Genomic DNA, 17117 nt, shown 5'->3' on the forward strand with positions numbered 1-17117 from the left:
CTATAAACATGCAAACAAATTCAGTCTCTTGGAATTTCAATTGACTCCCCCATGAAAAAGCCAGTTTTCTGTTTTTATTCGCTTCACCCTACCTGTTTACATTGTATAAATTTTTTCTGGATTCTGCTTTGAACCAGTTTTAACATATGTCTGGTTCTCTCATTAATAAACATGAAAAAAATTCTTAAATATGGATGTATATAAAATTCATTTTACCCTTTATGTTTTAACACCAACAAAACAAGGCAATGTTTCTAATAGAAACCATATTTCTGAGATTTAAACAAGTTGTAAAGTTTTGTTCTGAATCAGCTTCTTCATCTAATCAGAAACTTACAGATTTCATTGAAATATAATTGTTTCATTTAAAATGCGTTGTGATTCAATCTTACAAATTTTATTCTGATTAAGAAACAATTTAATAGGAACTCCCTCAAATCTGCAAAAAAATATGCTATATATTTTAATATTCTTTATTAACTCACCTGTCAATGTTGTCCTTAGCATATAAATTGGAGCAAGATAAAAGGCCTCTTTTGCCTTTTAAGACATACTAAAAGAATCACTTTATGGACAGTCTCTCAGAAATGCTTTCTAGCTTATTACTCAACAAAAAATCCCAAATATGTGCAATTATTATAGCGAGGTTGAGTGATAATTTTCCAAAAGGTAACACAGGCCAAAAAAAAAAAAATTGCGTGTAATATAATATGCATTGGGATGAATGTCCATCTACCAAATTATATTGTCATCCCTAAGAACTTTCTCAAATGTGCCAAATTTACTCAAATTCTTAAGTTGTAAATCCTTTGCGTCTTTATGCCTTCTCACCCCCCTTGCAACTGATTACCTTGCCTCTACCACAACTGAGCTGCCTGGAGAAGAGGAAGGAGTCAAGGAGGAAGCAGTCAAGGAGGAAGCACAAGAGCCAGGAGAAAGTTTTGTGGTCTTTAATGCTTCCTGGACCACAAGTTTCACTACCTTAAGTACCATTTATCCTTTTGTTCAAAGGCAAATGAAAATATTTCATTTGGTATATAAAATTCTTATACAGTTTTAAGTTTAAGGTGGAATTCATGTTGCAGAATGAAGAGATGAAGTTACAGAAAATTTTCTATGGCAATTCAAATACACACGGGTTACTGAAACGAAGTTATACAGTGTCTTTCCTAAACAGGTTTTAAAGAGGGGAAAAAAAAGCTTCCTGGGCACCCAGATGGCTAGGAAGGCTTGCCTCCTGTTGGTCTATAATCTTAACAGAAACTATTACTTACATGTTATAATTCATCTTAAAATAATACACTTTAAGCACTTAGTATTTTAATAGTAACATCATTTCCAGTCCTAAAATAACCTTACAAGTATTGATTTCTTTATTTTCACAGGTAGGGAAAAGAACTTAGAAATTAAGTTAAAAACATGACATCACTAGTAATTATAAAGACAGATCTGGGCCTAGGTCTGTTCAACTTCATAGCCTATTTCTATTATACAATACCATTGCTTTGCAATAAATTTCACTAAGTCTCAAATTTAGACTGCAAACAAGTTTAGTATCTATTACCATATTTATATCATTTTACTTGGTAATAGAAGGTAAAAAATAAACATGCTCCAAATATTACAATAGGTCTTTTGCTATCCTGTGTTTATTTTGGTGAAACAAATGGAAACAATTGTCATCTCAAGATGATTTAAGGGCTATGAAAATGTAATATAGTATATACTAAAAAACAAACCTCTTCTGAAACTTTAACACAAAATTGAGTACAATGAACCAGATTATATATATATACCCTTTACTTCTGAGAGATTTCTCAGGCATTTTTAATGTAACTGCATTTTAATTTTCATTAAAGTTTCATTCTCCTCTATACTGTAATAGCATTACTACATTCTTCTCTAAATATCTCATAACGCATTATGGTAGGTGACTATAGCAAAAGATATGTTCCAGAACAGTCTTAACCATAAAGTTTCTAAAACAAATCACCATAACATCTTTAGGTCATCATGCACATTTTAAGTAATCTGACATTTAAACACAATTGTATCAAAATTCAGCAAATGAACCACACTACAGTGTTTGTCCCTTCTAACTAGTCTCAAGTAAAAAGACTTACCCCATGTTCCTTAGCAGCTGTGACAACTTTGAGGAGGATATCTTCCTCAACAAATGGCCTCACAGCATCGTGGATAATCACTATTTCTGGTTTAGAGAGTTTACAGTTGAGCTGATCTTCCGCCAGTGCTTTTAGTCCACTGAAAATTGACCTGTGGCGGGTCACTCCAGCTTCCACCAGTGAGACGCGTTTATGCTGATACTTCTGAATAATACTTTTCATTACTTCCATGTTCTCTCCAGTTACTGCCACAACGATGTCCTTTATCCAACATACTCTAAAACGAAAGAAAGTATGTATATATTTCATAAGTTAATTCTTAGACAACTAAAGTGAGTAACAAAATTGAATCACTAGTACTGGTGTATTTACATAAGGAGATTGAAAATTACAAGTCTATATGTCAGTCATGCATTTTTATTACATCTAGTTAAAAGATTAATGAAAAAGAATCGGTGAGCATTTAATACTAAAGCGCTGTTTCACATTACATAGAATATTTTACATGATGTAGAATATGTAAAGAGTCTAGTATACAGTACCACCAGGTACCATTTTTTACTTAAGTTAAATTGGAATTAGAGTATCAGATTGTACGAGAAAATCGCCTATATTAAGAATATGCTTTTAAACTTTTTTCCAAATACTTTTCCCTTCAATGAAATAATTCAAAGCACTTTTGATATCCAACAGTTGACTGTCACTTTCAAGAAGTCCACTGAGTTGGCAGCCAACCACTTGAATACCAACAAAGTTGGAAAACTTAGCTACAACAAGCCTTACTAAATACGTAACTTAAATAGGAGAAACCATAATAATTATTACTGTAGAAATAAGGTTTATGTAAAATGGAAAAGCTTACAATTCATGAAATAGAATTGTTCTATTGAGTCATATACAAAGCAAAGTTTCTGTTGCAAAACATTTTCAAGACAGAGTCACATTCTGTCCTTTAGGCTGGAATGCAGTGGCATGACCTCGGTTCCCTGCAACCTCCACCTCCTGGGTTCAAAAAATTCTCATGCCTCAGCCTCCCAAGTAGCTGGAATTACAGGCATCTGCCACCAAGCTCAGCTATTGTTTTTATTTTCTTTTCCCCCATAGAGATTGGGTTTTACCATGGTGGCCAGGCTATCCCAGAACTCCTAACCTCAAGTGATCCGCCTGTCTTGGCCTCCCAAACTGTTGGGATTACAGGCATGAGCCAATCCACCCAGCCTGTAAAACATTTTCTTAAAGAAGGACCTACTGACATACCAGACTGCAAGTAGCCCACATTACTGAGTTGCTGCTGCATTCAAGTCTGGCAGATTTGTGTTGAACACCGGTGCTAATGGAGACAAATGTCACTGCAGACTCAATATTCTACAGCCCAAAAGCCCAGACCAAAACAACTATCTCTGATCCATGATATAAACTCTGAATAAAGACTTAATCTTTAATTTTTAGCCTATTAGATTCTATACTTTCATACTAGAAAAGTAAAGAGTTTAGAATATTTTTAAAGATATGGAAGGGCCTGAAAATTACTGCATAAAGATTACCTTTACTGAAAAATGAAGGTTAACATTGGGTTGCTTTATTCAGTAACGTCCCCTACCTCTTGTTATTGAACAGACCCTTACCACAACCCAAAACCTCATTCTGCCTGTAGCTAAAACAAGACTACACTGGTGAATAAAACCAATAGCTACTTTACATGTGGCACTGCCTTTTCATTTTAAGCACATTTCTTTAATAAATGTTTACTGAGCACCAATACATTATCAGCATCGGCCAGGCATGGCTGCTCATGTCTGTGATCCCAGCACTCTGGGAGGTTGAGGTCAGGAGTTCAAGACCACTCTGGCCAACATGGTGAAAACTGTCTCTACCAAAAGTATAAAAAATTAGCTGGGTATGGTGACACATGACTGTAATCCCAGCCACTTGGGAGGCTGAGGCAGGTGAATCGCTTGAACACAACAGGCAGAGGTTGAAATGAGCCAAGATCGTGCCACTGCACTCTAGGTTGGGCAACAGAGTAGGACTCAGACAAAAAAAAGAAAAGAAAAGAAAAGAAAAAAGCATTGAGGATACAATAGAAAAAAGCCCAGACATGAAACAAAAACACCAATCAATAAATGCAAGCTATCATCAAATAGAATGAACTCCAAGTTGAGGACAGCCTGTAGGCTGAGTAGCTAAAGAGTCTGAAGGAGGGTTTGAGAGTGTTCTTTAAGAAAAGGGAGTTTGCACTGAAATACAAGGGGTGGGTGGCAGGTAAGCAGGCAAAGGTGCTAGGAGTGAGGGAGAGAGGAGTGGTCCAAGTAGAGGCCATGGTAAGGTCCTCAAGGGTTGAGAGGAAGCAGAGCTGGAGTTCCCCAAGCAAGGAGAAGGGTCCATGCAGAACCTGGAGGCCCTATCCTAGGGGTTTTAACCTTTAATCCTAAAAAAAGGATAGGCACCCATAAAGAAGCTTTAAGCAGGTGAGTGCACTCACGGTAAAAGCCAATGCTCCCTCATCATGTTCTAACAGGAGTTTTTGGATAAACAGAATAATGAACCCAGAAAGATGTGCACTTCCTTACTCATGAAACCTGTGACTATGCTACCTTAAATGGCCAACAGGACTTTACGGAGGTGATTAACGATTTTGAAACAGGGAGATGGTCCTCAATTATCTAAGGGGATCCAATGTAATCACAAGAGTCCTTATAAAGGAAAGGAGGCCACAGGAGAGTCCATGGAGAAGATGTGATGACAGAAGCAGATGTCAGACTGATGCAGGGCCCCAAGCCAAAGAATGTGAGTGGCCTCTAGAATTTTATTTTATTTTTTGAGGCAGAGTCTCACACTGTCACCCAGGCTGGAGTACAGCAGTGCATTCTTGGCTCATGCAACCTGACTCCCAGGTTCAAACAATTCTCCCGCCTCAGCCTCCCAAGCAGCTGAGATTACAGGCACCTGCCACCACAGTTGGCTAATTTTTGTATTTTTAGTGGCTATGAGGTTTCACCATACTGTCCAGGCTGGTCTCAAATCCCTGACCTCAGGTAATCTACCCACCTCAGCCTCCCAAAGTACTGTAATTATAGGAAGGAGTCCCATACTTGGCTGGCCTCTAGAATTTAGAGGAAGGCAAGGAAATGGATACTCCCTAGATCTTCTGAAAGAATGCAGTTTTGCCCACACCTTGACATAGCTCAGTGAAACTAAACTGAGACTACTGACCTCCAAAGTTGTAAGAGAATGTGGTTTTAAGCCATTCAGTTTGTGGTAATTTTAATAGCAGCAATAGGAAACACAAGAGCATAAATTTTACTCTGACTGCAGAAAGGAAAAAGGATTCGGCAAAGAGAGAAAGGATACAGACAGACCAAGTAGGAGGCGGCTGCTATAATCTGGGCAATGCAATGATGGTCGCCTGGGTACCATATGGAGCTTGTATTTGGGATTTTGGAGATAGTCTATTCTAGAGATAATCATCTACATAAGTAAGGAAGAAAAAGTAGCAAAATAAGACACATATTACATAACAATAGCCAATATAAATTAAGCACCATGTCTTAAGCATTTTTCATAGTTTAACTCTTATAATCTTTTCAATACCTCTACACAACCTCTCAAATAAGAAACAAAAACATTAGAATATATAATTACATTTTTCCTATACTACCATCTCACTCTAAAAGCATTGAAGCAGTAAGAAATGTTTACCATTTTTCAAGATAATATATTTCATTTTATTTCCTCTTCTAGAATGTAGGCTCTATGAGAGAGACAATGTCTGCTTCATCCATTGCCTTACGCCTAATGCCTAGTGGGCGCTCAGTACGTATTTGTTGAATCAATAACCCTGGTCCGTCTCATCTACCGGGGGCAGTATAACATCTTACAACACAGCATAATCTCTAGAATTATGAAAACAAAGGAGGCTTTCATTACCCTGACTAGCTACAAATATATAAATAAATCCAAGAATGAAAAAAGCATTCCCTATGCAAAGTGATTTTGTTGGCTGTTTTGCTTCTAGGTATTTGACTCTCTGCTCTGATTTCTACATCCTAAGGCTCCTTGAGAGCCAGGATTGCTTTCATGTTCCACATACCTTGAAAGGATTTTAATCACAATCAAACAAAAATAATACCATTCCAAACTCCAAAGAATCATCTGTGGTAATTAGCACAGGCAATGAAAGTGATTCTAGATTAAGAATAGACGTGGGTTATTTCCTAGGCCTTTCATTGCAAATTTAGCAATTGCAGAACTTAAACTGCACTTGCAGTTTCAAACTAAAGTTCTCAGCAAGTGGTAAGTGACAGTTCTGCAATCCCTCTTGCATGTGGGATTTCCCAAGGTTCTGGCTCCACTGCCATAGCTGTGACCCACAGAATCATCTCTAGCATAATTGACTGCAGTAGCCTCTCAGCTGTTTCCTCTTACTCTTATATCTCGGTACAATCCATTCTCACCACTTCTCGATGATCTTTCTCAAGCACAAATCTGAGGTCATCTCTTGCTGGCTCTTGAGCAAGGCCCTTCAAGACCTGACCTCAGCCTACCTCATGCACATCGTTTGTTCTCTTCCATTCCCTCTTACTCTCATACCAAACTGCTCCTTGAAGGGAAGGCATCTCTCACACTCAGTTATTTGCATATACTGCTTACCTGGCCTCTCAACACTGACCCCTTCCCTCTCTCCCCACTGTACCTCCTCAGCTCCTGCCCGAGTTCCACTTACTTACTCATCAGTTTTCAGTTCACAGATGGCTCCCCTCAGCAGGAAGCTACCCCTCACTGTCATTCTGGGTACAACATACCTGCTTCTCAGCTTGCAGAGTGCTTATACACGCAGAGACTCTTTTGAACTATACTGCACTCTGTTTATAAACTTATCTTCCTCACTAGGCTGCCAACGCATAGAAAGCAAAAGCTAAGCCCCAGAACTTGGTGCATACTCAACTTCCAGTAACATAGTAGAAACAACACTTAAGATATATGGAACATTTGTTAGGTCCCAGGCAATGTGTAGAATATTTTGTATTATCTCAATATCCGTATCTGCTCTATAAAGCACATTTTCATCATCTCGGCTTTACACATGAGGACACAGACAGTAACCTGCCCATTATCACAGAGCTCAGAAACTAAGGGACCAAGCTGTGACCTCAGTCTGACTTTGAAGCCTATAACTTTAGCCTGTGTAAATGCACGAGCACTGTCTCTGAGAGGAAGGTATAAAATCCAGGAGAGAAAAAATCATTTTGGATCACTGTATCTACAGTACTTCATTTATATTAAGGTTGAAACACATAACATTTCTGCTTTTATAAACCACTCAGGTTTCTTAGAGCTTCTTGTAACTCAAGCAGAAGAGAAGTAGGCATTCTTTCAAGTGTTCATTTAGTCATTTAACAAACACCACGTATCTAGCATTTGCCAGGCACTATGCTAGATACTGGCCAGTCAGTAATGAACGAAGACTGACAGAATTCCTGACCTCTCAGCCACATGTCAATAAGTATACGTTAAATAAATTTAGAGAGGAGAATGCTTGAATAATTTGGCATAAAAACTGCTTAGATTTATAGAAAGCTACTAAAAGCAACTATTTCATATATACTCCAGTTGTTTATTAGTGTGACATGTTAACTTTTTAAAACAGGAGTTAGAAGTACGTTTTCAACTAAATCGGTAGGATTCTTTCTTTTTTTTTTTTTTTTTTTGAGACGGAGTTTCACTCTTGTTACCCAGGCTGGAGTGCAATGGCGCGATCTCGGCTCACTGCAACCTCCGCCTCCTGGGTTCAGGCAATTCTCCTGCCTCAGCCTCCTGAGTAACTGGGATTACAGGCACGTGCCACCAAGCCCAGCTAATTTTTTGTATTTTTAGTAGAGACGGGGTTTCACCATGTTGACCAGGATGGTCTCGATCTCTCGACCTCGTGATCCACCCGCCTTGGCCTCCCAAAGTGCTGGGATTACAGGCTTGAGCCACCGCGCCCGGCAATCGGTACGATTCTTAAGGGAAGACATTACAACTTGTCCTCTAAACTATTCACCTGTTACTGTTACTTTTCATAGTATATTCTACCAGCAAAATTGGTTAAACTTTTAAAGAAATCAGGTTGCTACTTTTTAATGACTTTACATTGACTTAAATGTTAGAATGCGATGTAGAAGAATTAAAAGGAAGACAGGATATCACTTGACATAAAGTAGTCACTCCAGTATCTGTTCCCAATTAATTCCCAATTTTACAAGACTGCCTTAAAATAACCAAAACTCTGTTCCATCAGACAGAAAACAGCGAAAGTAGATGTAAATAATTACAGACACTTACACTATTTCCAACAATTCTGTGAGACTCTAAACAGAAAATGTCGTTTTAAACCAGTATTTCTCAAACTGCCGGTTTCAGGATCCACTACAGTGTCATAAAACAAGTTTATACTAAGTTTTAGACCAACACTATTGTGTAAATATGATGAAAATTAATATAACAGTAGAATGAAAATGCATAATGCAGAGATAAGTTCTTTTTATGAATTTTCTTTCAAATATGTTTAAGTGTGTAATAAGTAATTATGTGTTTGTCACTGAGCCATGAGGCAAAAATGTCATTCTTTTAACAGCTCACAAAAGAATTTTGGAAAACACTGTTTTAGACCTCTCTTCAGAGATAACAGGCTTATAAAGCTATTTTGGTCAGCAACCAAGCATACACCCAGTACTTGCAAGTCTTTATAAGTACTGTTTGTATTTCAAAGGATTTATTCACATTCTTTTCTAGTTATAGAATTCAAAGTCTTTTACAGCATTAAAATTTAATAATGTAAAATCATAGGACTGAAAAACACCTTAAGTACCTTACATAGTGCCTACAGATCAAATATTTGCTGAATAAAGGGATCTAGTTTACCTCTTAACTGAGGACAAGTCCACACCAAACCCCCAGCAGCCTAATTCCGTCAAGTTCTCCTGAATATTTCCTTTCTAGCACATTCCATAGGCAAATAGGAACCTAGCCCTAAGCTCTATTACACCTACAGACGTTGCAGAAGAAATATAGTATCTCAAAAGTTATTTTTTCCTAGAATAACAAATACTGCTTACTGGAAAACTTGGCCCAGACAGTTTTAACTGATCAGCTGGGAACAGAACATTTTAACAAATGTTTTATGAAACAGATGGGAAAGATCAGGCCCTGAAGCACTCTCATCCAGTCTGCAGAAGTTTGGCTGCAAAGGGACAGTGGCAGCTGCTGCTCATTGCCGTGACAGCCTTGACGGAAACTTGGCCACTGGATTGTACTATGGACCCAATTCATAGACTTCTGTTTCTCCATACTGACCCTGACGTTTTAGTAGCAAAATACTGAATCGGCATGAGGAGGCTGGCTCTTGGATTACCTTTGCAATGTCAAGCCTTCCTACTATGGCCCATGAAGGCTGCCAGTTGTCAGGCCTTAGCCTACCTGCCTTAGTCTTAGCACTTATTTTGAAGGCATTCCATGGGGTCTTTTGGAAATGCAACACTGATCGGTAATCATCTGATCCATACAAAATACAAATCCCATGACTCAGACTTGACCCTTTCATTAAGGAAGCCTTGACACAAAATTTTAAGTCAAATTCATCTAACCACTCAACTAAAAGCATTCCTTTCTCATAATGAATCTCTAATACAGTTAATCACTAAGAGCTATCAACACTGGCTCCTAAATATTTCTTCTGTCCATTCCTATTATCTCAGCCAAATTCAAGTGATCAACATCATTCATCTGGACTAACGTCTGTATCTTTACTTGTGTACCTTGTTCAACAGTATTTGCTGTAGTTTTGAGAAATATAGGACAGAATACGTAAAAGTACACAAGAAAACAATGGGCAAAAGTTTAAAAACTAAGCTAATATACTGAAACACAAACTATGGAGTCTTAATAATGAAACAGACTTTCATTGATTTCCAAGCCCTATCTCAATCTGCAGATTAAGTTTCCATAACATCAACACATGCAGATCTACAAAACCGATTTTTCATCCCAAATTTACCTGGAGTTGTCAGACTCAAAGAGACTAATTCTCTCCAGCCAAACTGGTAAGATTATGAAACATAAATCAAAGTGGCAAAAGATTAACATATAATGATACACACAACTATCACAAGGTCTAGAATACTTTTTCATCAGTGGAACAGCACATTTTCCTGTAGAAGATTTATAGGGGAAGCAGAGTTATAACAAACATGACAAGCATGAAACTACCTAAAGGAAAAACTTATCTTAAGCATTGTCCTCCACCTAAGAGAGCTCAAAAACCTCATTAACTATGAGGAAAGCCCTACCAGATCTTGTTCAAATCCACTGTCAAGAATTCCCACTCCTACCCAACCCATCACCAAGTCGGAATAAGCATGGCTGAAGACTGCCTCTCCTCTTTGCTTTTGTTGTAGTTATCTTAGTCTGTTTTTCAGCTACTCCAGGTTGACTACCCCCTCAGCCCCCCACACACTTTATGACACTTTCCTTATATATTTAAATCAGAAATCAGATTACTGGCAGGAATTTTTGCCTCCTACATCAGATACAGGGAATTTTTTTTAAAAAGCAGTAAAATCTAGATACATGAATTGGTCAATTATGAGTGAATGTTACTGTTTGTCAGAGCTTTATGCCCTTGCCAATAACACCATCGTCATGATTCCTTGGAGCAACATTTCCTTACAGAATCTCAGGTCACAAAGTGATAGTTATCTAAGGGATTATTACCCCTGATCTCCGTTCCTTGTTAGTAAAAGGTGAAAAGTAAGATTCCCTTTACTTTATAACTTGGGGTTTAATAATTATATTTCAATTCAGTTAAAAAGCCAAAACAACTTTTGAAATCCTAGAAACATTTTTAATCAGCTTCTGAAAGGGTCTAGTTCCCAACATAACATAAAAATGAGTTGTTATGTGTGAGCCTTCCTAGTTATATCCATATGCACACATCTGGACTACCAGCTGTATAATCTTAAAGAATGAAGTATATTAACCTATACACACATTCATATTTATTAATACATATGTATATGCATATCCATGATTCTTAATCATAGTATACAAATTATATCCACAAACAACATAATCTTGATATCTTAAATACTTAACTGTAAATCTCCATTTTCTTGGAGTCTTTAACCAACACGCTTCAGATACTGGAGGATTCAGAGGTACTTTTGAATATCATTTAATCTGATAATTAGTTTTCCAAGCTATTTCAATGGTGCAAAGTAGGACTTGGCTAAACTAGAAACTCTTTTCCAATTTTGTCAAAAAGAAAATGAAAAAGGAATCTGAAGTTCCAGTGAATTCACAAAATTGATTTTCTTTCAATGTCTCCTCCAACTACTTGATTTTAGAAGAACAGCTTTTTTTAATGTATGGCATGTCTGAAAAGCAGAAACTTCCTTCACTTGTCTACCTTAGGCCCTAAGGATCTCACTGTAACAAAACGTAGTGTCTCTTAATTCCCCCAAGGCCATAGAGCACCTAACTCAAGTCATTAGCTGTGCTGATTCTCAGCCATAGAATAAGCCTCAGTACCTGTCAAAGATCTGAGTGTTTTACTCGTTCTCTTGAAGGATTCAATCAGGTGTCCTGTTTTCAGTGTTCTATCCCACCTTCAGGGGTACCCTGTGACTCTGATGTCTACACTTTTCCAAGGTCCTATAACTTTAATCATCTGACTTCCTAAGAAGGTCAGGTGGAGCTTCAGGTCTACCTGACAGCTTGTTTCAGCTTTCATTAGGTTACCACTGGCCCATCTCCTGAGTTTATGAGTACTTCTTATCTGCTGCACTTCCTCTCATTCATTCTCCCTTCTGTAGCTATACATTTTTAGCTCCTTTAGGTGGGTCAAGGAAATAGTAGAAACAAAAATATGTGTAAGTAGCAGCCTTTAACTAGAGGTGAGACTAGTCATGTTGCTTTATATTTCCCTATCCCAATTTAGGAATTTGGGGCCAAAGTTTCAAGCGTCTCCCTTCTCTTTTGTAGTCCCCAATTAAATTTTGGTTTAAAATTCCAAAAGACCAAGCAACCCATAAGATTATTTTCAATAGTAGTTTGAATTTCTTAGGTGAGAAAGAAAAAAAAAATCTCAACTTCTCAGCCCTCTATCAGTGAGATAGCAGAAGTTTGGGCAAGGAAAATCCTTACTTATGTGGGGCATATAAAATGAATTTTGAAGTCAAATTCAGGGTATCAATTTCAAACTGTACTATAAGGCTACAGTAACCCAAACAGCACAGTACTGGTACACAATAGACACAGACCGACAGAACAGAGAACCCGAAAATAAAGTCAACTAAAATAAGCAATGGAAACAGGACTCCCTATTCCATAAATGTTGGTGGGATAGCTGGCTATCTATATCCAGAGGAATAAAACTGGACCCCCACCTTTCACCATACACAAAAATTAACTTGAGATAGATTAAAGATTTAAATGGAAGACCTCAAACTGTAAGAATCCTAGAAGAATACCTAGAAAACACCATTCTAGGCATCAGTATTGGGACAGAATTTGTGACCAAGTCTTCAAAACCAACTGCAACAAAAACAAAAATTGACAACTGAGAGCGAATTAAACTAAACAGCTTTTGCACTGCAGCCAGATGTAGTGGCTCACACTTGCAATCCCAGCACTTTGGGAGGCCAAGATAGGTGGATCACCTGGGCTCAGCAGCTCAAGAAGAGCCTAACCAGCCTGGCCAACAGGGCTAACCCCCATTCCTACAAAAAATAGAAAAAAATTATCTGGGCATGGTGGCACCTGCCTGCAGTCCCAGCTACTTGAGGGCCTGAGGCGGGAGGATCACTTGAGCCAAGGAGGTTAAGGCTACAGTGAGCTGAAATCCCCCCACTGTACTCTAGCCTGGGTGGCAAAGTAAGACCCTATCTCCAAAAAAATGAAAGAGCTTATCCACAGCACAGGAAAAAAAAAAAAAAAAGCTATCAGAGTAAACAGATAGGCCTTTGCTGGATAATGCAAAAACTAATATCCAGAATCTACAAGGAACTTTAAACAACTGAACGAGCAAAAAACAAATAACCACATTAAAAACGCAAAATGACAGGAACACACACTTCTGAAAAGACAATACAGAAGTATCCAACAAACAAAAAAATTCTCCACATCACCAGTCAGAAATGCAAATCAAAACCACAATGAGATACCACCTCACACCAGTCAGGATAGCTATTATGAAGTTTAAAAAAAAAAAAAAAAGATGCTAGCAAGGCTGCAGAGAAAAGGGGAACACTTACACAGTTGCTGGTGATAATGTCAATTAGTTCAGCCACTGTGGAAAGAAGTTTGGAGCTCTCTCAAAGAACTTAGAACTACCATTCAACCCAACAATCTCATTAATGGGTATATATTCAAAAGAAAAATGCTTCTACCAAAAAGATACATGCACCATGTTCATCACAGCACTATTTACAACAGCAAGCACATGGAATAACCTAGGAACCCATCAATGATGAATTGGATAAAGAAAATGTAGAACATATACACTATGGAACACTATGTAGCCATAAAAAGAAGAAAATCAAGTTCTTTGCAGCAACCTGGAAGCTGTTATTCTAAGCAAATTAACAGAGGAACAGAAAATCAAATACATGTTCTCACAAGATGGATCTAAACAATGGGTACTCATGAACATAAAGAGGTCAACGACATTGGGGATTATTATATAGAAGGCAAAGCTTGAAAAACTACTCAGTATTACACTGATTACCTGGGTGATGGGATCAATCATACCGTAAACCTTAGCATCACAAGATATACCCAAGTAATAAAGCTATACACATACCCTCTGAATCTAAAATAGAATTTGATGAAAAAAAATTTTAGAGCATCACATACAGCTCTTGAAAAACAAGAAATTACATTCTCTCAGAATTACCTAAATGACTGACAGTGTTGACACCCAATTAATTTTCTTATTTGGGACAATGAGAATTGTAGTTTCTTTAATACGTAAAAAGCATGCATCATTTCTCAACAGGGCAAAAAAAAGTAGTCTTATAAGACATTTTATACTTCTATGTCCCTTTCCTTATTTGAATTTGTATAAATTATCTTTTTTAATGAAGTGACTGAGGACTTTTGGCACCATACCCTAAGAAAACAATCAATAGTCTGTAGGGTTGATCTTTTACAGAAGGAGATAAGGGCGTTCCCTTGGCAAATGGCCACCCAGACACTGCTATAAAGCAAGCTTTCCAAGGACTTACTAGGATATACCCAATGTATAATCATGTTTTGTAAGTTCTTCAGACATAATAGTGATAAAAATGAGCCATGAAGTATTTCAGAATGGAAATTGTGATGAATTACTATCACTATTAGGATTTTATGACTGCTGTTATCTAAGTAAAAGTGGAAGACAGTTTCTTTTCCATTAACAAGGCCTTTCCAAACATTCTTTTGCCTTAAAAGTGGGTGTATTAGTCCGTTTTCATACTGCTATAAAGAACTGCCCAAGATTGAGTAATTTATAAATGAAAAATATTTAATTTATTCATAGTTCAGCATGGCTGAGGAGGCCTCAGGAAACTCACAATCATGGTGTAAAGTGAAGGAAAAGCAAGGTACATTCTTCAGAAGGTAGCAGGAAAGAGAATGAACACAGAAGGAACTACCAAAAACTTTAAGAGTGCCACATCTGGGAGACCTCACTACCAAGAGAACAGCATTGGGCAAACCACTCCCATGATTCAAGTACCCACACCTGATCTCTGCTCTATGATTCAGTTACCGCCACCCTGATGTCTCCATGGCCCATGATTCAATTACCTCCACCTGATGGCCCCCTTGACACACAGGATTATGGGGATTGCCAAACCCTATCAGTAAGATGCTTAGTGTCCACCTATCTTAGGCTGCCTTAGAAAATGCAAAAAATTCAATGTAATGCAAAAGTTTTCTCCATGGGACAAAAGTCTAGTGTAGAAATGACTATAATCCCCTATAGCTAATTACCAAGCAGATAAAGATCCTGATGGCCATTGTGTCCCATAGAAATGCCTGCATATATGAGCTATGTTGTGACAATGTTCATGGCACAATATTTTAGGTAAGTGGTTCGTGAAATGGTTTCAGGGACCCCTCCTTCCACCGCCCAGAAAAATGGAATGAAGTTAGCAACTAGAATTTCAAATTTCGCGTTTCAGATGTAATCATTGGGCTGATTACACAAATCATCGGTGATTATGGAATTTTACACTTCCATTTTCCAAATGCCAATATTCAGAAAGTAAAATAATATGAGACCCTTAATCTGCCTTTGTGAAAATTATAACTGAGGAAATTAAGACCGTGAAAGGTCAGACCTAACCGACTCCATCTTGCTTCTACCCATTAAGCTGTTCTTGTTCATTCCTTGGTGTAGGCCTAACTAACCTTGGGAAGGAATTTAGTTTATGGTTTGACTCTGAAACAAAAGTGATGATAATTCTTTCCTGAAAAAACCCCCTTCTTGCCTGGGGACTGCTCTGCCTTGGTAAGACTAAGAAATTCGCTACAAGATTAGAAATTACGGTTTAGAAGTCATGCAGCCTCTGGCTCCAAGAGTCCGAAACTCTCCAAATTGCTCCTGGGGATAACATCACTATTGTAAAACCTAAGGTCAGTGCTTGAGATATTTTACAGACCCTTCTTTCCATGCATCAGGTGACACCAGCCAGACTGGTAATCTGTCTCATTCAGTTCTGCCATCTCACCCAGGAACAGAAGACAGCAAGAAAACCTCACTTAGACCCCGCCTGATTCCATCTCCAACTTGGACAATTAGCACTCCCCACTTTCCAATCCCCTACCCGCCAAATTATCTTTAAAAACTCCGATCCCGAAATGCTCGATTTGACTAATTTTTTAAGTAATAATAGAGACCGATGTGACTAATAATAAAACTCCAGTGTCCCGCACAGCAAATTCTGCGTGAATTACTCTTTCTCCATTGCAATTCCCCTGTCTTGATAAATCGACTCTGTCTAGGAAGGAGCAAGGTGACCCTGTGGGGCAGTTAAAAAACAACTTGAGCATTTTGGCTTTTGAGCATATGTGAGGGTTTGCGAGGGGCTCCTCTCTGGAGAACGTGCCACTTCCCTTGGACTAGAATCTCGGTAGCTCGGTTTTCAAAACCTCCTGCACAGGCTGTGTATGCTGAAGGATGACATCCATCTTAAAATAAAAACGGTTCGCTTCAATTCGAGGCTTCACAAACTACAACGCCCCACTGGCTTCGGAGAAGTTCAAACACCTTAGCAAAATTATGTGAATATCTGTAATGCCGCTGCTTCCCACCCCAGCCTCCACCTCATTCCTCAGTGCTAAAAACAAAGTAAGATAAATATTATCACGTACGCCTCCATTTCACTTCCTCAGCTCCTCACTGCTTTCCCCCTAGTCCTCCTTTTCCCATTTCCTCTGTTTCCTTCATTTCCCCAACTAGTTAACTTCAGTGCCTCTTCTAAAATAAAGGAGGTATATCTCGAATTCAGGCTTAAATCCCTAGCCTCCCTTGAAAGGTTATTAAGTTCTGCTCCTCTCCCCTCCTGCAGCACCTAGTAATCAGCGCAGTCGGTCTCATGGAAGGTGCTCAGTAAACTAAAAAAACACACACACACAACGAAAACACACCCTGCAAACAAGCGTGCCCGTGCTACTCAATCCACGCATGCGCGGATGCAGCGTCCCGGACAGCGAGACCCTCAGGCCCGAGTTCGAACTCCAAGTCGCTCATTCCCAGCCCACGCAGTCTCTCACCCCGTGCCACACGCCGGGCCTTCCCCACCACCTCATCTGCCTGGGCGCGTCAAGGGCTCGGTGAGGCAGCCGCAGCTTTGCCTGTTAAAGGCCAGAGCGTCCCATCTCTGAAATGACGGAGGGAACAGAGCTCAAGCTTGAATCACTGAGCGCGGCCCGGCAGTCCCTGAGGTGAAGACGCCAGGGCGGGGAGCGGGA

The 17117-nt window shown here is 38.7% G+C and overlaps 2 protein-coding genes across 18 annotated transcripts in view; one reads left to right on the top strand and one right to left on the bottom strand.

Moving 5' to 3' along the window:
* CRPPA (CDP-L-ribitol pyrophosphorylase A) overlaps positions 1-17117 on the bottom strand; it is a 653179-nt gene that overhangs the window by 635692 nt on the left and 370 nt on the right. For all 17 annotated transcript variants that reach the window (XR_012512151.1, XR_012512148.1, XR_012512150.1 and 14 more), the window contains exon 2: positions 2124-2400. Coding sequence is in view for 10 of the 17 variants with exons in the window: in XM_074379565.1 (XP_074235666.1) it covers positions 2124-2400 (277 nt within the window). In the remaining 7 variants the exon portion in view is untranslated. The remainder of the gene's footprint in view (positions 1-2123; positions 2401-17117) is intronic.
* The window catches only part of LRRC72 (leucine rich repeat containing 72), a 163231-nt gene continuing 162945 nt past the window's right edge, over positions 16832-17117 (top strand). The window contains exon 1 of the mRNA XM_003938668.4: positions 16832-17090. The gene's annotated coding sequence lies outside the window, so the exon portion shown is untranslated. The remainder of the gene's footprint in view (positions 17091-17117) is intronic.

This window comes from Saimiri boliviensis, chromosome 10, assembly GCF_048565385.1.
Source record: "Saimiri boliviensis isolate mSaiBol1 chromosome 10, mSaiBol1.pri, whole genome shotgun sequence".
Taxonomy (NCBI): Eukaryota; Metazoa; Chordata; class Mammalia; order Primates; family Cebidae; genus Saimiri; species Saimiri boliviensis.